This window comes from Engystomops pustulosus, chromosome 10 (genome assembly GCF_040894005.1).
Source record: "Engystomops pustulosus chromosome 10, aEngPut4.maternal, whole genome shotgun sequence".
NCBI classification, from domain to species: domain Eukaryota; kingdom Metazoa; phylum Chordata; class Amphibia; order Anura; family Leptodactylidae; genus Engystomops; species Engystomops pustulosus.
The window spans coordinates 31371663-31397968 of record NC_092420.1 but is presented as its reverse complement, the minus strand read 5'-3'; the positions used below and the strand labels follow the sequence as shown (position 1 = coordinate 31397968).

Genomic DNA, 26306 nt, shown 5'->3' with positions numbered 1-26306 from the left:
AATTGCACAGGGGTTTTTGGCACGCGCTTTCTGATCGTGGCGCATCAGTGCCGGCTTTCATGGCAGTAGGACAACCGGCTGATTCGGACAATCCACGGAATTTAAAAGTGAAATCGCAAGATCAGCGCTCACAGGCACCGGGAAGAAGAAGGTGAACTCCGGCGGACCTAAGCGGGGGAAGCCACACATACAGGATATTGGACGCACGATCTAAGTGAATCGCGGCAGCTCCGAATCCTTGTCGGAAAATTCCAGATCAGCGCCGTCAACGGGACGGGTAAGTAAATGTGCCCCAATTTCTTTGTCAGTGTGTTATCTGTGATTGACATAACATACCGTTATTGTCTATTTGCACATTTTGATACATTACTGGCACCAAATGAAGTAAAATCGGAAACGGTTTGCAGACATGCAATGGACACATCATTGGGAAACACTTTGAACGATATAAGCTCTTGATAATTTTCCCTCCTCTTCTATCCATTCATATGTGGGAGCTGTTGTGCAAACCTCATCACAATCACATCTGAAAAAATGTTTGTCTCTCCATTAAAAAATCTTTTGGCCACATTGTACAGTAAATCCACGTGATCTTTCACATGCGTTATTATTTCCTCCGCGGTATCTGAACACAGCCTTGTCTCCAGGGCAGGGTCCTGACGCCTGGCCGCGGCAGTGGAAGGGTTACAGGTGTGGCGGACGAGCCTCCTGTGTGTGTAAACACAGAGGATCCTCCCCCTCCTCCTGTGTCTTCCAATCCCGTGTGAGAGGCCGCCCCGGGGCGTGTCCCCGCTGATACATTCCTCGGGTGCCCCTGTGCTGGCAGTAATAAGCAGGGGGCACTCACACATGGCAGGCGGGGGGCAGCTGCACTGACACACAGGGGGCATGCGGCTGGCGGGGGCTGCGCTCTGCTGACACCCGAGGGAACTGTCCTCAGCACTGCCGCCATGAGGGGCAGCAACAGGAACGGCAGCACCAACGGCAGGGGGCGGAGAGGTAGGAGACGGGCTGCACGGGGTTAATGGATGAGGGGACCAGAATGTGTACGTGCTGCTGTGCATGGAAACACACGTGTATGTATCTGTGTGCCCGCTGTACTGTACATACATACATGACTGCTGCTATACTGTACATACATGTGTAACTGCTGCTATACTGTACATACATGACTGCTGCTATACTGTACATACATGTGTAACTGCTGATATACTGTACATACATGACTGCTGCTATACTGTACATTCATGTGTAACTGCTGATAAACTGTACATACATGACTGTTGCTATACTGTACACACGTGTGACTGCTACTGTACATACATGTGTGCCTGCTGGTATACTGTACATACACATATGACTGCTACTGTACATACATGTGTGCCTGCTGGTATACTGTACATACACATATGACTGCTACTGTACATACATGTATGACTGCTGCTATAGTGTGTGACTAGACTGCTGCTATACTGTACACACATGTGTGACTGCTACTGTACACACATGTATGACTGCTATACTTTACACACATGTATGACTGCTATACTGTACACACATGTGTGACTGCTGCTGTACTGTAAATACATGTATGACTACTGCTATACTTTACATACATGTGTGACTACTACTGTACACACATGTATGACTGCTACACTGTACACACTTGTGACTGCTGCTACACTGTACACACGTGTGACTGCTGCTACACTGTACACACATGTGTGACTGCTGCTGTACTGTAAATACATGTATGACTACTGCTATACTTTACATACATGTGTGCCTGCTGCTATACTGTACATACACGTATGGCTGCTATTGTATATACACGTATTACTGCTACTGTACATACATGTATGACTGCTGCTATACTGTACATACACTTATGACTGCTACTGTACATACACGTATGACTGCTACTGTACATACATGTATGACTGCTGCTATACTGTACATACACTTATGACTGCTACTGTACATACACGTATGACTGCTACTGTACATACATGTATGACTGCTGCTATACTGTACATACACTTGACTGCTACTGTACATACACGTATGACTGCTACTATACACACATGTGTGACTGCTACTATACTGTACATACACGTATGACTTCTACTGTACATACATGTATGACTGCTGCTATACTGTACATACACGTATGACTTCTACTGTACATACATGTATGACTGCTGCTATACTGTGTGACTAGATTGCTGCTTGTGATATTATTCACAGGTCACTATCTATCTGTCTATCCATATATCCAGGACTTGCATGTGATGGGGTGGTGTATATAGTTATAATATATTATATATCTATAATAAATCTCCTGCGGGTCGGAGCATTGTCGCTGACTATTTTGGGTGGTGTAATCCTCTAAATGTCACCTGACATCACTATAATGTGTGTAGTGAGCTCCGCAGGTCCAGTCAGTCCTGGACAATGTTCCCACATTTTATCCAAAAGTAATGGCGAATCCCTGTGACATCAGGACACGTAAAAAGTGTTAAATGGCGCACCTCCTGCAGTGTCAGGGGGCAGTGTGACATAGATGGTTTGGCTGTTGTGGGATATTTGTCACATTGCCGTATACACAGGACATGTCGGGATAATGGAGCTTGTCACTGTGAGACATTTGCCGGGTATATGTTACACAGCTGTGACATTTTGTCTGACACAAAGGCATTTGTTGACGTGACCTCCATCCCTTCTGTCAAAGCAGTCGGCGTCACAGAAAACATTGTACATTTTTTTAGTAATATGTCTGGGATTTGTCATTCAATGGGATGCAGTGACGCATTGTGTTATTGTGTATCAGGTCCAGCATGTGCGCTCCATAGGATGGTAAACAGAACCGCCATGGCCCAGCCCTATACATATACTGCCTTTGTTTACTGATACACAGCAGGTAATCCCAACAGGCTGTATAAAGTTTGTAAAAAAAAAAGAAGCCATGATTACGTCTGTATTCTCCGGGGTAGGCTCGGCGTATGACGTCTGTAATAGTGGTATAATTGTGTATTGTTATATTACTTAATGAGACTGCCTGAACATGAATAGTCACAGAAGCAGAAGAATTGTGTATATAAGATGTATATACAACAGTAATCACTTCTCCTGACAGGTTACTGTGATGAGATCATTTCATTCTGGACTTGTTCTTAAAGGCATCACACATACCCAAGACCATGCACATCGCCCTACAAGGTCCAGGCATATTTGTATTATACAGCCTTTCATATATGCAAGGAAAGATTATATTGACAGGGGTTTACCCATTGATAAGGCTTCCAGCCCACAAATGTTGCAAAAACTCAAGTCTATAGGCTACAATCACACTAAAATGTGCTACGGTCCAGCGGGCATATGTTCACTGCGCTGGAGAGGAGGGGTGATCGCTTCTCTCTCCATAGTGATACATGGCGCACATGTACTGTACCGTACCGCTCTGTGCGCCCATGCTGGCCCCCAAAGGCTACATTCACAGTGCCACTGCCCGCCATACCGTAGCACGGAGGGCACACGGCAGTGCCAGGGGAGCGGAGGAGTGAGAGAGTGCCGCCCCTCTCCAGAGGAATATATGGCGCATGGCGCTTTCAGTCTGTAGCGATTTATGGGGGACATATATCGGCCGTATATATGTTGGCCTTTATTTCCCCCATAAGTTCGTCTGAATATAGCCTAACGGTGATCAGGGAAAAATTGATTGGTTGTAGCATTTAGAGCAGCACATAGCAATTGTTTCAGTGTCATCCTCTATAAACAGCAATCTGTATCAGTCCCATAAAATGGATGAAGAGTTGGTCTTGCATGTACACCATTGCTCCATTCACATTGAGACCCAACTCCATGACCCCCCCCCCCCCCCGAATCAGGTGATAGTTGGGGATCCTGGCAGTAAGACACATTTTGAAATTTCCGTCATAATAAAATAAATCTCTGCTATTCTTCTCAGCCATGTGTAATAGCCACTACTTCTCTTCAAAATTTACAATCAAAAGCAAGCAAGGTAAACCAGGGACACTCAGGCCTTACTCATAGAACCGGGCACCAAGGCTGTGGTCATCTTTTTATATTTGTTATCCATGACCTACTTCCTTTTAAAATCAAGTTACTGAGCCAGAAGGCCTCTGTGCTGCAGCTTCACAAGCTGTTAAGGTGAACATGGAGCACTTCCTTCTCCCACTGTGTCAGATTACATCAGGAAGAGGGAGGGGGAAAGCGCAAAGGGAGCATTGAGGGAGGGTGAAACAGTGTAACAGCCTTTGAAGAAAGAGCATGGAGGGGCTTTGGCGCACTTCATGGTCATTAGCATAGTTTTAAAAGTTAATTTTAGAAGGAAGGAGGCCATGGATAACAAATATAAGAAGGTCACAGTGTCTGGATCTATGAGTAAGTGTCCCTGGTTTATTATGCTGGATTTTGATCCTCTAAGACAGTGGTGGCGAACCTATGGCACTGGTGCCAGAGGTGGCACTCAGAGCCCTTTCTGTGGGCATTCGGCCATCACCAGCGATGACTCCAGGTATCTTCCTGCAGTCCCAGACAGCCCAGGACTTGCTGTGCACAGAGCTATTGTAAAGTGACAGCTCTACCTGGGACTACTGGAGGAGTGGGAAGGTGTGGACAGATCTGGATTATCATTGTAGCTCCTGCTCCAGCCCTGACAATTCTTCCTGTTTATGGGACCCTGGAGCGAAGCTACAATAATCATCCTAATTTCTTCTATTTTCTGCTTTATTGGTGTCCTCAGGGTGCTGATATGAAAGAAAGCTGTGACAGAACAGGGAGTATAAATCACAAATTACATTTCTGCGTTGGCACTTTGCGATAAATAAGTGGGACTTGGTTGTAGTTTGGGCACTCGGTCTATAAAGGGTTTGCCATCACTGCTCTAAGAGAACTAACTTTCTTTACAAGTTATGGCTATTTACACATCCTGATTATATGATAATACCACCCACTCACAGCGTCAGGCTTGTGTAACAGCTATGTGTCATAACAAGCATATTATTTGTTACATTGTAGACCTGTCATTGATATCATGTCAGAAGGGGCACAGTTTAAAGGGACCTCCACCCAATTCCTGGTACTGGAGGAAAGCTAAACGGGTCATGCAGATCTTGGGCAAGGGAGGCTGATCCTGCAAAGTCCATTCCGATTTCTGGGAATTATGCCACACTGGGTGATTACATATATACAGTAAAGCTGTTATGTAATAATGTAAATTCCAAGGAAAAAAATCATATTTCCGCGTAGAGATGATTGATAGTTTATATATGGCCGTTATAACACATGGGTCATAGTTATGACAAGGCGCTATGTTTGTTTCTATTATCTTTACAATAACTTTCATTATAGTGGAAGTGGAGCGCAGGCCTCAACGCTGCGCGGTTACCACAGGTGTTTACTGCTGTCTGACACCATGTTGGGGATTCTACATGATTACATTGTGGATAGGCCTGTAAATGGGGGATTTCTTTTCTTGTGTACTACTTCCGTTGTAATCTTAATGTCTGTAATCTCAGCAGAGCAGCTCGTGTGATGGAACTATAAATAGCTGTCCTGGGATAGCAGACAACGTGGTATTACTTGTACACTGTACCAAGGTTTAATACCCAGAGCTGCCACTATCACAAGGCTAAATAAAGCCTCGTACTCCAGATAATGCAGACAGAGTACAGGCTCCGACTATAATGTATGGTTTATAGTAATAGTCTTCTCATATGGGAGAGTGACGCCATAAGGGCTCCCTAAACCTCTTGGGCCCGGGTGCGACCGCAACCTCTGCACCCCCTCAAGTTATGCCCTTGGCCACAAATTTTATGGGTAAGCCACAGCAAAATCGCATCGATTTACAGGGATGTATACAACTCCCATCTACCTACTATATAAAGTATCTATATATAATAAATTCTCAGTATTTCTGTTTTGTCAAATTCCCGCATGTCATCAGGTTTTGCTGCAATCTTTATAGGATCTGCGGCTGATTTCTTGCTTGGAATTTATGCAGAGACTCTGCGGATCACAGCAGCTTTGAAACTTATGGAACTTTAAAGTTTCTGTGCTCATAGAATATCCTTGAGAAAATAAATCTCTGTATATTCTCATAGAGGTACAGAAGGGGCCATATTCATGGTAAAAAATATATATACTACTGTTACCATACCTTAAAGAATACAGCAATCACATCATCCCTGTAGTTCTTGACAGAAAACCTTTACATTGCAGGCAGTTATACAATTTACCTGTCAACTAAAAACTGAAGGTAAAATAGGAGATCAGGACATTCTCCGCAAATGGATTTACTGATATTTATTCTGTGTCTATTTGGAAAGTTTCCTGTTTGTGCTCAAAGAGAGAAGTTCTACCATTGAAGAAATAGTGATGGTGTAACTGGACACATTTTAGCTTGTAAAGCTGAATGCTCCTCTATAATTGTGACTCTGAAGCTTTTGGTGAGTAGTGATGATAATATGAAGGTCACAATGTGGGGTCATCCTGATGGGTTTGGCAGCCTGTATCTCCAGCTGCATTATTCCCTGAAGTGATCATGGTCATGGTGACGTCCATATGTTGTAAATGTGAAAAAACTTTGGAGGAAACATATCTAATTCCATATACATTAAATAGCATTTGGCTGTCAGCTATTCCTCCAAACCTACTTGCAAACTTTGCTAAGCATACATGTGCAAAAGAGACATGGAACCAATTTCTTGCATCACTGAAAACCAGATTGGTGCAGGGCGCCGATCCAAAATTTAACTATTGATCTCTTATCCTGAGGATAGTCTGTCAGGAATTGTGATTGTATGTTGAGAAAATTGTAGAAGTACCGTGTTAGCCAGGAAAAAAAAAAATCTGATCTAAATACGTTTGTAAAAAAACAGAGAAGGGTGATGGGGGGGGCGGAGGCTAGGATGGCAGGGGTCTGGAGTCAGTCTCTTGTGTCTGAAAGAATTGTGTTACACACTCTATGTTAAGTGTGCACCAAAAAAAGTTGGTGCACACTGTCGGAGAAGTGCAGGGGGCGTCTGATTCATAAAGAATGTGCGGCACAATTAATGAATCTAGCGCACTCTGCACACTTCACAGGCAAACTGCACCTTTAACATAGGGCGTGCAACACACTTCTGTCAGACACTGCATGAGAAATGTGTCGGAAACTCGGACTGTGCACCGGAACTTGCCTTTCAGTGCAGAAGTTTGTGTCTAGTATAGTGCAGTTGTGACACAATGGGGGAGATTTATCAAGCAGTCTGAAAGTCAGAATATTTCCAGTTGCCCATGGCAACCAATCACAGCTCAGCTTTCATTTCACCAGCGCTCATGAATATTTTAAAGGGGAGCTGTGATTGGTTGCCATGGGCAATTGGAAATATTCTGACTTTCAGACACTTGATAAATCTGCCCCAATGAGTTGTGTGCAACACAAATCTGTCGTAGACACTTTAAGGAGTTATCACTTAACAGAACGTGCAAAGTCAGAGAGAAAACTGGCACAAGGGCCTTAGTGAATATGCCCCAATATCTCTCAGTTTTCGTCAGTCTTTGGCTTGAAATCACTGGTCTTTTGCTGCACCAGATTTATCACTGTGATAATAAATTCCGGTGCAGTATAAGGCAACATTCACATGATGTATACATCGGCTCCGGGAGCGCTGCTCACCCCGCCCCTCTCTATAGTAATATATGGCGCACAGCGCGGTATTCCAGTGAAAGGTAGGACTTGTCCTATCTTGCTCCTGGTTACGGTATGGTGCCGCACATGTGCGGCACCATACCGTTCCTATAGCGTGCCGAGAGCCCATTGTCGTGTATGGGGGGCGTATATACGCCGTATATACGTCAGCTGTATATACGTCCCCCATATGTTTGTGTGAATGTAGCCTTAGACTGTTGGTTCCTACTTTATATCTAGTTTTAGTTGGCCTTAACTAACGGACAACGCACATTTTCCGAAGGCCATGCCGCTTTAGTCAGACAAGCCGGAAAAGTGCCAAACAAAGGCCTAAAGTCTAAAAGCCATGATAAATGTGGCACAAGGCATATTGGACAGTTTTTTGGGCAACATCCGCGAGAATTCTGGGGCAAATGTGGTAAAAAATTACCACACTATGGGGCTCATTTACTAAGGGTCCGCGGACCACATTTCCGTCGGGTTTCCCGACAATTTCTGTTTTGTGCCGCATTTAACAGGGGTTTTTGACGCATGCGATTGGATTTTGGCGCATCGGCGCCGACTTTCACGTGACACAAATCGGGGGGCGGGCCGTCGAACAATCTGACGGATTCAGACAATGCACGGGATTTAACATTGCAAATTGTGTCGCAAGACATGCACTTTCATACACCGGGAAGAAGAAGGTGAACTCCGGTGAACCTGAGCGGGGAAGCGACACATGCAGGATCTCGGGCGCACGATGTTTGTGAATCGCACCAGACTTCATCTTCGTCGAACCGTACGGATCGGGGATCGCGACAGGACCGAGTAAGTAAATGTGCCCCTATGTGGTGCACACATCTTTTCATGTGTTTACTATCACCCTTTTTCTTTCCATCTTCCATCCATGCTGTGGATGAACTTTACATAAGTCTTTAGAAACTCCTCATAGGAGTTAAAATGAAAAAGTGCACTTGTAGCTGAATATCACATCAGTCACATGATGACTTGTATCTGTCAGCAAGGTGTGCTGTGTGTACGTGCCTTGTTTTGGGTTGTTTGCTTCTTCCTTACTAGTCATTTTGATGAGATCAGCATATGAAGTATGTGAGCAAAAAAACATGTCTGCCCGGTAAAATTCCTCGCGAATCAAAACTGGTTGTGAAGTACGAAATGTTTTTTTTTTTAGGTTGGATCTCCCGGTGTTCTACTAGGGGTAGAAATTGTGTCTTCTGACTTTTATCATGGATGATTTTGGTTAAAATAGGCAACTTATCTCTCCTGTACATCTATCTAACAATGGGTGAACTGTCTAAAGATGTGGATCTGTTTGGTAGGGTAGGTTCATACTTCCGGGACAATGGGGACAATATCAATTGTTCTGATCTGTCACAACAACAAGTACTACATCTTCCAGGATTGACTGAAACAATCCATCTGTATCTATCACCATTTCATTGTGCCTTCTACCTGCTTTCTGACCAGGGGTCCCCAAACTTTTTACATAGGGGGCCGTTCACTGTCCCTCTCAGACCGTTAGACGGCCAGACTGAAGTTTAAAAATAAATAGTGGTACATGTGACACTGCTCCTCCCCTCCCCCCTCAAATAATTATTTAATATACTGCACCCCCTTGTGAACTATTTTATATATTGGCCCAATTAATTAATTAATTAATTGGGTCAATTAATTATTAAATATACTGGGACCCCCTCTCCATTAATTATTGAATAATGCTGACCTCCCCCCCCCCCCATTAATTACTAGACTGCCCTTCATAATTAATTATTTCCTATGCCACCCCACCATTAATTATTTCTTATGTTGCACCCCACCATTAATTATTTCCTATAATGCCCCCATAGTAAATTATGTCATAAATTGGGCCCCACCATTATTTCCTATAATGCCCCCATAGTAAATTATGTCATGTCATAAATTGGGCCCCCGGCCGCCACAATCCTTTTACTGCCGTTTAAAAAAAAAAAACTGTTGTACTCACCTCAGTCTCCCGACGCACGTCTTCTATCTACTTGACCCGTCCGAGCTGGAAGGGGTGTGCAGCCGCGAGATGACGTCATGCGGCTGCGTGGCCCGACTGTCGAAGGCCGCGGGGGAACGAAGCTGGCACGCCAAGCTACAGAGGCCGGATAAAAACGGGCTGCATGTGGCCCGCGGGCCATAGTTTGGGGACCCCTTTCTGTTACAAAGATTATCAATCGTATCCCAACGTTGCTATAGTTTGAGCAATTTGATCTAAAATAGGAAAAGATGACCCCAAATCTTGGTGCTAAGGATCTCTGGCTACTTTGCTGTGACTCCTCAATAAATGTGTAAATGCTGAGAGAGTTGTATGAAAAAAAAAATGTAATGTCTCTTATTAGAAAGGATTTGCACTCCCTGATTTTTCAATCTATACCTCAAAATTAGGATTTGTCTATGACAAGCCATACAGTAAAATAACTCTTGGCCCATGCCCCAAGCTTTTGCTCCATCAATGCTGCACAGAGTTAATATTCTGGTTGATGCAAACAGAGAGGCGGAGTAGGAAGAGAAAAATGTGCTAAAAGGAAGACGCATACAGATTTGAGGATGAGTCATGTGTAGATGAACAGGAGTTTTTGGTTGACCTACGTGCAGTCTCTATGGCAACACTCTAAGCATAGCATCACTTTAGGCCCTTAAAGCAAGAGGTACATGACATGAGCTCTAAGGTTTCTATAACCTTACAAATGGTCCTATTTTACTAGTGCAGGTACTATACAGGCCATTACAACAACCCCTTGCATTCTCAGGACCTGGACGTAGTTCAACATGTTCCAGCTTTTGAAAAACTACTTTATTAGGAAGCAGAATGAGGCGTTCCTCATAAATTATTATCCGTGTCCTCTAAACATAGACCACAGTTGCTACATGGAATTCAGAACTCCTTAGTAACCATCAGCAAAGTCTATGGGAGAGCGGGAGATACCTGAGTGCTGTGCTTGCCAATTTCTGAAACTCCCATACAATCTTTGAGCGTCTTACTACTTCATCAATTAATGAGAACAGGACACCCAGCTCGTCTTCACCTGCCCACAGAAAAATAGAAAGGTGAGCATAAAGTACAGGTCACATGACATCTATTTCTCACAAGTAAATCATACGTACAGGATAGGAGTATTAGTACTGTGCTGTGCAAATATATATAGAGAGAATAAGAGGATGGGAACTGCATAGTACACATACAGTGGGTACGAAAAGTATTCAGACCCCTTTACATTTTTTTACACTTTTTGGTGTTAATTCTATGCGGTAAGTGTGGAGAAAACCATTCACTGCTCATCACCTGCCAAATACAATCCCAACAGTGACACATGGTGGGGGCAGCATCAGGCTATGGGGGAAGGGACAGGACCATTGGTTGCAATTGAAGGAAAGATGAATTTGGCCAAGAACAGAGATATCTTGGATGAAAACCTCCCCCTGAGCTCTGGACCTCAGATTGGGCCGAAGGTTCACCTTCCAAAAAGACAATGACCCCAAGTACACAGATAAAATAACAAAGCAGTGGCTTAAGAACATATCTGTGACTATTCCTGTCTGCCCCAGCCAGAGTCCTGACCTAAACCCAATTGAGCATCACTGGAGAGACTTGAAAATGGCTTCTACCAACATTCACCATCCAACCTGAGGGAACTAGAGAGGATCCCCAAATCCAGGTGTGAAAGACTTGTTGCATCATTCCCAAGAAGCCTCATGGCTGTACTAGCGCAGAATAGCGAAAGTAGTTCTGCTCTATGTCCATATATGCAGCATATATGTAGTAATATTTATGCAGTGCTCATATATGTAGTATAGGAGGAGGGTACCCTACTGTCCCCATGGATACAGAATATAAGTGTACTGTGCAGTGCCCATGAATACAGAATAGGAGGGGTTTTAATGTGCTGTGCCCATATATAAAGAGAACAAGAGGACACGTACTGTACAGTGTCCATATATGCAGAATAGGAGTATTGATACATAATAGAGGTAATATTACTGCTCTAAATCCATATATAAAGCATAGATAGGAGTAGCAGTACTGTGATGTGACCTTCAATACTCTAGCAGAAGACACACACACTGCAGAATATTCCTAGGTTAGACATCTCCTCGGGGTTAGAGCAGGGCACCAGTTCCTGCAGTGAACTGGTTAATTATACATAGAGCGTCTCTGGCACACTAGGATATTCTAGTGTATAATAGTCTGGACCTCCGCCAGCACCGATCCTTGTGACCTTTCCTCTAATTCCATGTAATAACAGCTTTGGAGAGATGACAGGAGCTCTTCCCTCGTAGGTCCTGTTACTTTTGGAGAAGGACAGCTCACACAGACAATCACATTGCATGTCCTAGTGACCTTCAAGCCACCGCTCTGCACATTGTAGACGGCAGGACTTCCCACCTGACAGAGAGGCCGTGCGCCAGAAACTAGTGTTTTTGCTTTAAAATTTTTGACACATCCCCTTTTATGCTGTCACTTCATATCGGTTAATATATTTATTTCATCAAATTTTGTCTAAGATGAGTCTTTGGTTCTATAGCACATAGACATGCTGCTGGTGTCATATCAAAGATAAAAATCTCATCTTCCCAACTTCAGGCTTGTGTCTTTAGCTGTCTGTATCTCAGGTACTATAGAGCACAGAACCACAGGTCTGATGTGATCGGAAAGATGAGATCTTTAATATGACTCTTATCTTTAAAAATGTTACAATCCAACTGCAGCCCCTTGACTCATGTCAGGCAAGTATGACTCTTTCCTGAAAATTTTCACATGACTTTGGGAGATTTTTTTTTTTAAACCACGATGTGAGATTTTACATAAAAGAGCAAATTTTAGATAATACATTTCCCAGCTTATTTTGTTTGTGTAACAAATTGCATTGCATAGTGAGGGAATTTAATATTCCATGCCGTGTACTGGGAAGCGGGTAAAAAAAACCTCCAAATGCAGTGAAATTGGGGAAAAAATGCATTTTCGCCATTTTCTTGTGGTCTTGGATTTTACGGCTTTAACTGTGCGCCCCAAATGACATGTCTGCTTTACTCTTTGGGTTGGTGCGATCCCGGTGATAACAAATATATAAAGCTTTTATAATGTTTTCATACATTTACAAAAATTAAAACCACCTGTACAAAAAAAAAATCTTCATTTTAACTTTTCATACTTCGGTGTATAGAGCTGTGTGTGGTGCAACTTTTTGCGGCTTTGGATGACGTTTCCAATGCTACCATTTAAAGGACAGTACAGCCTTGTGATCACTTTTTATTGAATTTTTTATATTTTTACAAATGGCAAAAAAGTGGGATTTTCGACTTAGGGCGCTATTTTCCGTTACGGGGTTAAACGTCGGGAATACGTCGGGGGAACAAAGGTGTCATAGTAACCGATCGCCCCGCCCGGAGACTTCACAGGGGACGACAATCAAACCCAATATGGTGCGGCCCATGTGCCAATGGGATTTAAATGCCCCTGGCCCCTGTGCCCTAGCATCGCATTATGAACGTGACGTTAGTGGAATGTGTGAACGCGTCCTAAATAACAGCTCAAGCTTGCATGGCATTGAATGGACTACTGCATGGTGCCTCCATAGTGCTGTGCATTGCTCCCCAGTCAATTGTTGCTAATCCAGTATTCTTGATGGATTATAGGCTGTGTTCAGTACATGAAAAGTGTATTACATCAAAAACGGAGAATGTAGCATTAGTTACTATGCAACATTTTTAATGTGACATTAATGTTCACGTGGCATTTGCAGCAAGATTACCTAACAATGTAATTTGAGGAGTACACATATCTTTATCTATAAAATGATGTCAGCAGTCTTGCGTCTAGGTTGGGCTCGGTGTACAAGAGAACATCTTCAGGTACTCCTAGTTATAAAAGATGATTTAGTTCCATAAGGGTGCGGTCACAACTACCATTTTCACTCTGTTTAGAACCGAAATCAAATTGCCCGGGTGCGTGCCACAGCCTGATCACACAGCGATCAGGCAAGACATTGGGTGCTGGTTACCGCATGCGATTCCATAGAAACCTATATGCAATTGGGCTGTGGCGCGCCCCTGTGCACCCCAGGTTTTGGGCATAAGGCCTAGTTTGGTTGTCTTGGTTTCCCTCAATTGGGGTGATGGCCTGAGTTCCCACAGAAAGGGCTCTGAGTGCCACCTCTGGCACCCGTGCCACAGGTTCGCCACCACTGCCCTAAACTATTTCTATATAAGACGTAGACCACACTCGTCAAAAATTCATCAAAGACTGATTAAAAACAGTGTATGAAAAGTAAAAGCTGTTTGAAATCTGACAATTTTGTGTCATAGAGCTATAAGGCTGCGTTCACACGTTCTGGTTGAATTACGTTTAGAAATGGGGAGGCCCTCGCCTGATCACATATGTTTTTCAACTAAAACGTCTGATAATAATTCACGCCTTTTGCTGGTGCTCTTTCCCTCTTTCTTGCTGATATCACCAGCTCTTGTGTCAGGGAACTGGAGAGAGGAGGGAATCGGCACCAGCAAGAGGCAAGAATAGGAGCGCCAAAGCCTTATTTAACCCCTTCACGCTCCGTGACGGATATATCCGCCATGGAGCTGTGAAGGTTGTATGAAGAAGGCTCACGGGATGAGCCTTCTTCATACAGAGATGGCCTTTGCTGCATATCGCAGCAAAGACCCATCGCTATCACCCGCGGTCGGTGCTTGCACCGATCGCGGGTGTCAACCTTTTCTTTGCCGCCAGCAAAGTCGCCGGCGGCACTTTGAATTTGGTGGCGCATGGGCGCCATCTTACCTCCGATCGCCGCTCCCCCAAACATCATCGGGGGGCGGCGATCGGTTGCCATGGTAGCCTCTGGTCTTCGTTTGACCCGAGGATACATGGCTTCTGCATATCCATTACAATGAGCCTGTGGCTCATTGTAATGTATAGTGAGCAGAAATGCCATATACTGCGAACGTCGGCTCATTTCGCAAAAAATGACACCTCACACAGCTCCATGCGCCAAAGTATGAAAAAGTTATTCGCGTCAGAAGATGGCAAAAATTATTATTATTTTTTTTGTACACATTCGTTTAATTTTTGAAAATGTATTGAAACACAATAAAACCTGTATAAATTTGGTATCACTGCGATCGTACCGAACCAAAGAATAAAGTAGAGGTGTTATTTGGAGCGCAGAGTGAAAGTCGTAAAAACTGAGCCCACAAGAACATGACGCACATGCAGTTTTTTTCAATTTTTCCACATTTGGAATTTTTTTGCGGCTTCCCACTACATGGCAGGGAATAATAAATAACATCATGGGAAAGTAAAATTTGTTACGCACAAATTAAGCCCTCACACAGCTCTGTACACGGAAAAATGAAAAAGTTATGGATTTTTGAAGATGGAGGGCAAGAAATTAGCGAAAATACCCTGCGTCCTTAAGGGGTTAAATATGTTTATAAAGTGATTTTCTATAGTCCTGGTTTGAACAGAAACTAATTCTGATGAGTGTTTAGATGGCTTGGACGCTGGATAAGCATCTGCATAATATTAATGTGTTTCCTAAAATGCTTTTTCACAAAAGTTGTTGTATCATATTTATAGCTGCATTGAAATCGTCTTATTTCATATCCAATCTAGTTCTGCATCGACTGAGACATAAAAAGGGCCCATTGTAGTGATCAGGCTAGTGATACCTACATCTTTTCCACGTAAATCATGAGCCCTAAGGTCACTAAGGTGTTAATGACAATGATAGGTGATGTGAACATCAGTGTTGTTTGTCTTCCCAGCAGTCTCCACTAGAGGGTGCTTAGAAAACGTCTCTTGAATATGAGCGGAGCCATAGTTGTCATATTTTCATTTTATAGTGTTAAATAACTATAATAATAATTATTTATATAGTGCACACAGATTACGCAGCGCTGCACAGAACTTGACAGATTAGTCCCTGTCCCCAATGGGGCTCACAATCTAATCAACCTACCAGTATGTTTTGGAGTGTGGGAGGAAACCGGAGGACACCGAGGAAACCCACGCAAACACAAAGAGAATTTACAAACTCTTTGCAGATGTTGAGCTGCGTGGGACTTGAACCCAGGGCCCCAGCGCTGCAAGGCTGTAGTGCTAACCACTCAGCCACCGTGCTGCCCATATACAATAATTCTCCACTGCATAAGAGTTATAAGGTGAACGTTCTCATCGCCTTTTTTAAAGTCATGTGTGTCTTCAACCTGCCGTAAGGAATAATGAATGAAAGGAACAAACCGTTTCCTAACAAGAAGAAAGCTGTACACAAGCCTAAGGCCATATATTCACCACTTATCTTTAGGTTGCATTATTAACCCCTTAAGGACGTAAGGTTTTTTCGTTCATTTTTGATCTCCGTTTTTAAAAATCCATAACTTTTTTATTTTTCTGTGTACAGTGTGTGAGAAGTTATTCTGTGTGTAACAAATTTTACTGCTTAGTGACATTATTTATTATTCTATGACATGTACTGGGCAGCTGGAAAAAATTTCCAAATGTGGTGATATTGGCAATAAATGCATTTGCATCACTTTCTTGTGGGTTCAGTTTTTACAACGTTCAATGTGCGCTCCAAATCACACCTCTGCTTTACGTTTTTATTGCTACCATTTTAAGGACTGTGCGACCCTTTGATTAGTTTTTATTACATTTTTTCTGACACCCGGCATACCCATCAGCAAACAGTTTTGCAGAGTTTCTGTTTCTGGCATGTTTTTGTTGTGTTTTGAAATGCACTGCAAACGCATTGGAAAAAACGCCTGAGTTTTGGTGAAAACACGTATGCCATTACAGAATGCGTTTTGCGTTTCCTTGATGCTTTCTAATGCATTTTAAAACGCATTAAAAATGCCACATGTGAGCGAAGCCTGAAGTAAGCACAAGACTCCAGTGAATCCTTCTTATGTGTCAGACATGTGGCCTGTGTAGTTGAGTTTTAAGGAAAACCTATAACCACCTCCATTAAGGCCCCTTTCATATTTGCGTTTTTCACGCACGTTTTCTGCGCGTGCTTTTGACGCGCAGAACTTGCTTTGCACTCTGACCCATTGTAATCAATGGGTCTTTACAGACTTGCATTTTTTTTCACGCACACACAAAAAAAACATGTGTTTAAATCTCGACATGCTCTTTTGCAAGTCACGCGCGTGAAAAACGCACCATACAAGTCTATGGAGACGCATCAAAAACGCATTGCACTCTGAGACACATGCAAGTGCAATGCACTTTTCACGCATCAATTGCCATAGAAAAGATAGAGCTCAGCCCTGAGTCCATTTCACGCGCATTATCTGCTCGTGAAAAACGCATTGAAATTGCATTGAAAACGCGCGTGAAAAACTGAGACACTGAACAAACTCTGACTGAAAGCTGATTGCACTCTGATGCAAAATGTCAGTTTTTCACTGACCAAACCCTGATCGCACCCTGATCAAACTCTGACGTGATCTGCAACGCAAGTGTGGAAGCGGCCTTACTCCAGCTCTTCATAGACAGGCAGTACCCTACTTAAGAACACCCGACTTACAGATGACCCCTAGTTATAGACGGACCTTTCTGCCCCCTGTGACCTCTGGTGAAGTCTCTGGATGTTACTATAGTCCCAGACTGCAATGATCAGCTGTAAGGCGTCTGTAATGAAGCTTTATTGATAATCCTTGGTCCCATTACAGCAAAAAATTTTGAAACTCAAATTGTCATTGGGGCGAATTTTTTTTTTGTCTGGATCTACAATTATAAAATACAGTTATAAAAAACAGTTAAAAAACAGTTTCGACTTACATACAAATTCAACGTAAGAACAAACCTATGGAACCTATCTTGTATGTAACCCTGAAAAAATGGCTGAAAAAAAGTTATAAAAATAGGTTCAAAATCTTTGCGTGAATCAATTATTTAGATCCTTTTCATGTATTGACATGAGTTATTAAATTTTGGAGGATCCCGCTGATCATCAGATCTATAAATGGGCAGTTGCCAGATTACTCCTTTCTCTTACCTTGTGAGATGCACTTGTGTAGATAAGTTGCAATCCTCTAAATGCATTATTTACTGTTTCAGTTAACATGATTGAGAGAAATTATTGATATTTAGGCCCCTTTCACACAAATGTGTGTGGGACCAATATCCGGCCGCACAATTTGAATAGCAGCCTATGGCACCCGGCCGTGTGCGGTAACCGTAGCGTCAGCGGGGAAAAGATATCTTTTCCCTATGTCTATGCCTGGGCACCTGTCCTTTCTCCAGTGGGCGGCTGTATGCTCACCCGGACCTAAGGGCTGCGGTACAAGTGGCGTTTTGAACCCGTCTTTTGAAAACGCATCAGTTTTTGTCCTATTTTAATTAAGATAATTGGTAAAACCGGTCAAAAACGGATGCGTTTTTAAATGGACTGCTTAAAAACGGCCCAAAAAACGGATTCAAAATCACCGGCCTTAGTGATTTATTAGGGATAAATGTATCTTTCTGGCACTGCAGGGAGAACTTGCCTACTATTCACTTGTACCATCTGGAAATAAACACTAGGTGGTGCAAGAAGGCAATCGTATCCTACTGTAATTCTACATGACTTAATAATCATTCTTAACATTTGTGCAGGGTGATGAAACTCCTTATGGAGATTGCCTTTGCAGGTGTACAGACTCTTAAAGTCCATGCATTGTCCTCTAGATATTGTAAAACTGAGATGTTCTATTAGACATCAGACAATATACTGGTTTCCTCGAAGCGGTGGTCTTTCAGAGGGCTTTTCACTTAATAGTTATCTTTTAAAGTTAACACCAAGTTACAGGTTTTTCTGCAGTCTTTCTCACCCTGGACCCTATAAATAAGATGGCGGCTGATGGCTGGTTCACGCAGCAGAATTTTTTATTTTTTTTAAACTGCTTTAGAATTTTTATTTATTCAATTATTTTATATTGTCCCCTTATACAAAAATGGCTGGACCATTGTACAACCTCTTGTGTCACCGCCTAATCCTTGTCATTCTTGCAAACCTCTGATTATGATCTGATCATCTTAAAGATTTCACTCACCCTTTGCTTTCATCTCTGATATAGAAGTAAAAAACCTCCCCACCTGTCAGAGGATATTGGGGAAGGGATGAAGTAGGATACATACTGCATGCTGTAGGTATTAGTGTAAGTCTGGTTGAATAGAGCAGTACCGGAGAAATGGATCTATCCAAGCATCCACAGCAATGCTGACATTAGTTGCCGTTGGGAAAACAAATGATTTTGGGTCCTAACCCCTTAGGGTAGACATCTGGCAAATGTGTTGCAGTAATCCTTCTCACCAGGGACTGATAGCTACTATTTGGGTCAGTGCAAAATACTGGCCACACGATGGTATTTCTGTGAATATAAAATAACATTATTATGTTAGTAAACAAAAGAATAGCCAGTTCAAGAGATTAGCAGCCATCACGTTTAGAACATTTCTCAATAAAAGCAATAAAGTGCATATCTATATACATGTTCTAATCACAAATCCGGAAATCTATATTACTGTTATTTCCATCCACCCACAATTGCATCCATATTCTGTGTATATCCCTTTAGCTTAGTTACACTTGCAGAAATCCACATCCACCAAGTTGGATGAATGGAACTTTTTTTCCATCTCAGAATCTTCTGCATGTGAAGCAACCCTCAGCCTGGTATCTCAGTTATATATGTAATCGCTACTTGAGCCTATTAATGAGTTCACATGTTATCATGGGTATTGCTAAACTGTAGACAAGGCTTCAAAGGTTGAGGTATTTTACAAGGCTTACAGTTGTAATATGGGTAATAGGTCAGGAATATGTCATCAGATTTGTAAAAAGTGATACAAGGATGTGCCATGTAAGGTGCTAAGACTCCTATGGCTCTATTCACATTAGCAACGGCAGAGTTTCATGGGGTTTCTGGCAACTTTGACAGAAATCACTATGGAACCCTGACAAATCCATTGATGCTACAATAAATCTTGGACTCTGGGTGATCCCTTCATTCCTGCAGTTCTGCTACACCAGCATCTTCCTGTATGAGCTTGTATCCTGGGGAAGAAGTCAATCATTGGGCATAAGCCGTTAGGGTTAGGCCTCTTCCACACTAGCGTTGCGTTTCACGCCAGGGTGCAATGCGTGAAAAACTGACGTTTTTGGCTGCGTTTTTGTTCCATTTTTCCTTGGAGTAATTAGCGTTTTTGCGTTTTTCACGCGCGTGTTGTTAGCGGTTTTTTTTGCGTTTTCGGCGCATTTTTCACGCGCGAGTCAATGGGAGAATCGAGCATTTTTCAAAGGGACCATGGTTTGGGATTAAAATGGGTTATTTAATAGAAAAATAATGTCTTCTGATAAGTTGCAAACATCTGCGATCTATTCTTCACTGTTCCCCGTGTATATTATCTCCCGACAAGTTAGCAGATGTGAAGAACAGTGAAGAATAGAATAAAAACAGTGAACACAGGATCATTTAAGAGAAAAACACAGTGCAGAACACAGTGCAGAATAGATTACAGATGTTCGGCACATCTGCTTACTTGTCGGGAGATACGCGCGGAACGGTGCGCCAGAAATAGCATGTGAAGAACAATATATATGTGTGTGAAGAACAAATTGCAGATGTTTAAATACATCTGCAATGTGTTCTTCACACATATATATTGTTCTTCACATGCTATTTTGGCCGCACCGTTCCGCGCGTATCTCCCGACAAGTAAGCAGATGTGCCGAACATCTGTAATCTATTCTGCACTGTGTTCTGCACTGTGTTTTTCTCTTAAATGATCCTGTGTTCACTGTGTTCACTGTTTTTATTCTATTCTTCACTGTTCTTCATTGTGTTTTTTTAATTAAATGATCGTTCGCGAGCAGGGGAAATACTGTTATTCTGGTCACCTAGCAACCCTTACGTTTAAAACGCATTGCACTCGCATTGCACTTGCAATGATTGCGAGTGCAATGCGTTCTTGATGCATCTCCATAGACTTGAATGGGGCGTGAAAAACGCGTGTGACTCGCAAAAATAGAGCATGCTGCGATCTTGACGCGCGTGCAAACGAACGCAAGCACGCGCGTGAAAACCAACGCTAGTGAAGAAAGACCCATTGAATACAATGGGACAGAGTGCAATGCAAGTTCTGCGCGTCAAATGCACGCGCAGAACTCGCGTGTGAAAAACGCCAGTGTAGAAGGGGCTTTAGGAATCAGCAAACCCAAACAACATTTAAAGGCGTTATCTATAGGATCAACACTCATGTAAGTAAGATAAGCAGTCTGTGTCCTAACTGTTAGAGATTTCATGACTGGGACCCTAAATGATAAGAAAAACACAAGTCTCCTATAGCTGAACTTAAAGGGGTTTTACCGAGTTTAGATTGTTGTTTCTTAATTAAAAAAAACCCTCCATACTCATGTCTCCCTGCTCCGGTGCAGCACCTCTCCTCCTGTGTACTGCTCTGAAGGCAGGATGACATCATATCACCACATCTATCGCCCTCTGCGGCACAAAGTAGCCGACGGCTCTATGCATCATCACTGTATGCAGCTCTATAGAGCTGAGGTCTCAGGACATTCCTCAGGATTTGGGCTCCCACAGCTCGGGACAGAGCCCAAATCCAGGAATGTCTCATTAGATCCCGGATGGTTGAGAGATATGCCTGACCATAGACAGCTTTCTATCTATTGGAAGTAAAAAATGAAGCTTCCTGTTGAATAACAGCAAGCAGAGATCTTGAAAACCAACATGAATTGATACAGTAAATATATTGGAAAAGTTTTATAACTAGAGATGAGCGAACACTAAAATGCTCGGGTACTCGTTATTCGAGACGAACTTTTCCCGATGCTCGAGTGCTCGTCTCGAATAACGAACCCCATTGAAGTCAATGGGAGACTCGAGCATTTTTCAAGGGGACCAAGGCTCTGCACAGGGAAGCTTGGCCAAACACCTGGGAACCTCAGAAAAGGATGGAAACACCACGGAAATGGACAGGAAACAGCAGGGGCAGCATGCATGGATGCCTCTGAGGCTGCTTAATCGCACCATTATGCCGAAATTATGGGCAACAGCATGGCCATGACAGAGTGACAGAATGAAGCTAGATAGCATGTAAAACATCCAATAATTGACCCTGACACTATAGGGGACGGCATGCAGAGGCAGAGGCAGCGGCAGCAGGCTAGAGAGTGGCATGGCGACATACCCTAATTGGACTCAGGCTTCAAACCAATGGGTGTCAGAGAGGAACCAAAGGAGGTGAGCAAGAAGCGCTCAAATAATATCGGTACATGATAAAAGTTTGCCAGTATATTTTGTGGATTACACAGCAGGGTGGCGACAAAGTTAACATGGAAGCCATGAAAACAACCCAAAATTCTGCCTGACACAGCTCGTTTGATAAGGGGACCATGTATGCTTACAGTTCATGCCAGTCGCTGCACTGGCTGCCAGTCTCCTTTCGAATACAGTTTAAAATAATAATAACCCTCATCCATAAAGCTCTGTATAATGCTGCACCCCCCTACCTCTCCTCTCTTATCTCAGTCTATCGCCCAACCCGTGCTCTTAGATCCGCCAGTGATCTTAGATTAACCTCTACCCTAGTGCGGACCTCCCACTCGCGTCTCCAAGACTTCTCTAGAGCTGCACCAATTCTATGGAATGCTCTGCCCTGGACTATCAGACTAATACCTAACCTCCAAAGTTTCAAACGTGCTCTTAAAACCCATTTCTTTAGGCAAGCCTATAACACTCATTAACTGCATGAATTTTAACTCTTCTACTAACCCGTCCTGTGTCGTCCTCCCATCTGTTATCCAGCAACCAACAGGCACCAGACTTCTCTGCAGTCCCATTCACCCTGGACCTGGTATATAAGATGACGGCTGAGTGGTTCAAGCGACAGCAATTCCATTTATTATATTTTGTTCTATTCCCTAAGAAGAATGGCTTGACCGTTAAATATTCTTTTACCTCGTGTTACCCCATCATCTTCATAAACCGTAAGCTCTGGCGAGCAGGGACCTCACTCCTGTTGTTCCATACAAATGTTGTGCTCTGTTACAATACATTTGTATTTGTTTCCTATGATTTGTAAAGCGCTACGGAATATGATGGCGCTATATAAATAAAGATTATTATTATTATTATTATGGAGGCAGTGAACTAGTAGTAGATTAAAGGTGCTGCAACTATGTTAGTTGGATCTTGGGATGGAGCTGGCGCTCTGCAGCCAGGCGAGCTTTTGCCAATCCAAGCCCCTGTCTCTAGGCTACTCCCCAAACAGCACTTCTAAGAACCTTTTGTATAAGATCAAGTGTAGTAGCGTTCTTATAAGTTTAGGATATGGCGGGTGAGGGGAATGTAAACAGATGCGCAAGAAGCGCTGAAATAATATCCCTAAATGGTAAAAGTTTGCAAGTATATTTTGTGGATTACACAGCAGGGTGGCGACAAAGTTAACAACTTTGATGTGGAATGCCCTGTAATAGCTCTTGGGCGGTGTGCCTTTTATCGCCTAGGCTCAGCAGTTTCAGCACCGCCTGCTGTCGCTTAGCGACGGCACTGCTGCTGTGCCTAGAGCTACCGACTGATGGCGCCATGCCCACGGATGGTAATTCGGAGGAGGAGGAGGTGGAGGAGGGGTGGGAGGAGGTATAGTAGGCCTTTGAGACCTGGACCGAGGTAGGCCCCGCAATTCTCTGCGTCGGCAGTATATGACCAGCCCCAGGGTCAGACTCGGTCCCAGCCTGCACCAAGTTAAGTGTAGTAGCGTTCTTATAAGTTTGGGATATGGCGGGTGAGGGGAATGTAAACAGATGCGCAAGAAGCGCATGATGCGCATGGAGCTGGCGCTCCGCTGCCAGGCGAGCTTTCGCCAATTCAAGCCCCTGTCTCTAGGCTACTCCCCAAACAGCACTTCTAAGAACCTTTTGTATAAGATCAAGTGTAGTAGCGTTCTTATAAGTTTAGGATATGGCGGGTGAGGGGAATGTAAACAGATGCGCAAGAAGCGCTGAAATAATATCCCTAAATGGTAAAAGTTTGCCAGTATATTTTGTGGATAACACAGCAGGGTGGCGACAAAGTTAACAACTTTGATGTGTAATCCATGAAAACAACCCAAATTTCTGCCTGACACACCTCGTTTGATAAAGGGACGATGTATGGAGGCAGCTATATGGACGACTTTTGGAGGTAGCAATGGAGACAACGTGTGGAGGCTGCTATGGAGACAATTTAATTTGGATAGTGCCTGTATGTGGCAGTCCCAAACATTTTTCAAACCAGAGGAGCAGGTAGGTGGCCCTCCAGTAAAATGGAATAGATTGAGTGCCTGTATGTGGCAGTCCCAAACATTTTTCAAACCAGAGGAGCAGGTAGGTGGCCCTCCAGTAAAATGGAATAGATTGAGTGCCTGTATGTGGCAGTCCCAAAAATGTTTCAAACCAGAGGAGCAGGTAGGTGGCCCTGCAGTAAAATGGAATAGATTGAGTGCCTGTATGTGGCAGTCCCAAAAATTTTTCAAACCAGAGGAGCAGGTAGGTGGCCCTCCAGTAAAATGGAATAGATTGAGTGCCTGTATGTGGCAGTCCCAAAAATGTTTCAAACCAGAGGAGCAGGTAGGTGGCCCTGCAGTAAAATGGAATAGATTGAGTGCCTGTATGTGGCAGTCCCAAAAATTTTTCAAACCAGAGGAGCAGGTAGGTGGCCCTCCAGTAAAATGGAATAGATTGAGTGCCTGTATGTGGCAGTCCCAAAAATGTTTCAAACCAGAGGAGCAGGTAGGTGGCCCTGCAGTAAAATGGAATAGATTGAGTGCCTGTATGTGGCACTCACAAAAATTGTTTCAAACAGAGGACCGGGTAGGTGGCCCTCCAGAAAAATTAAATGCATGAAGTACTATAGCAAGAGCCAGTGGGCCCTGTCAAAAAATAGCCATTTTCCTCTGCTTTACTGTACAAAGAGGAGGAGAAGGAGGAAAATGAGGAGGAGGAGGAGTGGATCAATTATTCAGGTTGAGCTTCCTTCACCTGGTGGAGATTGGAAATTCTGAGAAATCCAGCCTTTATTCATTTTAATAAGCGTCAGCCTGTCAGCGCTGTCAGTCGACAGGCGTGTACGCTTATCGGTGATGATGCCACCAGCTGCACTGAAAACCCGCTCGGACAAGACGCTAGCGGCAGGGCAGGCAAGAACCTCCAAGGCGTACAGCGCCAGTTCGTGCCACATGTCCAGCTTTGAAACCCAGTAGTTGTAGGGAGCTGTGTGATCATTTAGGACGATGGTATGGTCAGCTACGTACTCCCTCACCATCTTTCTGTAAAGATCAGCCCTACTCTGCCGAGACTGGGGACAGGTGACAGTGTCTTGCTGGGGTGACATAAAGCTGGCAAAAGCCTTGTAAAGCGTACCCTTGCCAGTGCTGGACAAGCTGCCTGCTCGCCTACTCTCCCTCGCTACTTGTCCCGCAGAACTATGCACTCTGCCGCTAGCGCTGTCAGAAGGGAAATACTGTTTCAGCTTGTGCACCAGGGCCTGCTGGTATTCATGCATTCTCACACTCCTTTCCTCTGCAGGGATGAGAGTGGAAAGATTTTGCTTGTACCAACGCGTAAGAATTCACTCCCCTCACTGGCCTGACTGTCCATTTCCTCCTCCTCCAACTCCTCCAACTCCTCTTCTTCTGCCCATACACGCTGAACAGTAAAGGACTCAACAATGGTCCCCTCTTGTGTCTCACCAACATTCTCCTCCTCTTCCTCCTCATCCTCCTCCACCTCCACCTCCTCCGATATGCGCTGAGAAACAGACCTGAGGGTGCTTTGGCTATCAACAAGGGAATATTCTTCCCCTGTCTCTTGTGACGAGCGCAAAGCTTCCGACTTCATGCTGACCAGAGAGTTTTTCAACAGGCCAAGCAGCGGGATGGTGAGGCTGATGATGGCGGCATCGCCACTGACCATCTGTGTTGACTCCTCAAAGTTACTCAGCACCTGACAGATATCAGACATCCACGTCCACTCCTCATTGTAGACTTGAGGAAGCTGACTGACCTGACTACCAGTTCTGGTGGAAGTTGACATCTGGCAGTCTACAATCGCTCTGCGCTGCTGGTAAACTCTGGATAACATGGTCAGTGTTGAATTCCACCTCGTGGGCACGTCGCACAACAGTCGGTGAGTGGGCAGTTGGAGGCGGCGCTGCGCTGCCCTGAGAGTGGCAGCATCTGGGCTGGACTTCCTGAAATGCGCACAGATGCGGCGCACCTTCGTGAGCAAATCAGACAGATTGGGGTATGTCTTGAGGAAACGCTGAACTATCAGATTTAACACATGGGCCAGGCATGGCACATGTGTCAGTCTGCCGAGTTGCAGAGCCGCCACCAGGTTACGGCCGTTGTCACACACAACCATTCCCGGCTTGAGGTTCAGCGGTGCCAGCCACAGATCAGTCTGCGCCGTGATGCCCTGTAATAGCTCTTGGGCGGTGTGCCTTTTGTCGCCTAGGCTCAGCAGTTTGAGCACCGCCTGCTGTCGCTTAGCGACGGCACTGCTGCTGTGCCTAGAGCTACCGACTGATGGCGCCGTGCCCACGGATGGTAGTT

At 43.9% G+C, this 26306-nt stretch overlaps 1 protein-coding gene across 1 annotated transcript in view; it reads left to right on the top strand.

The window, feature by feature from the left end:
* Nucleotides 1-789: 789 nt before the first annotated feature.
* The window catches only part of PFKFB4 (6-phosphofructo-2-kinase/fructose-2,6-biphosphatase 4), a 58388-nt gene continuing 32871 nt past the window's right edge, over nucleotides 790-26306 (top strand). The window contains exon 1 of the mRNA XM_072128628.1: nucleotides 790-999. Coding sequence (XP_071984729.1) covers nucleotides 951-999 — 49 coding nt within the window. The 5' untranslated portion in view covers nucleotides 790-950. The remainder of the gene's footprint in view (nucleotides 1000-26306) is intronic.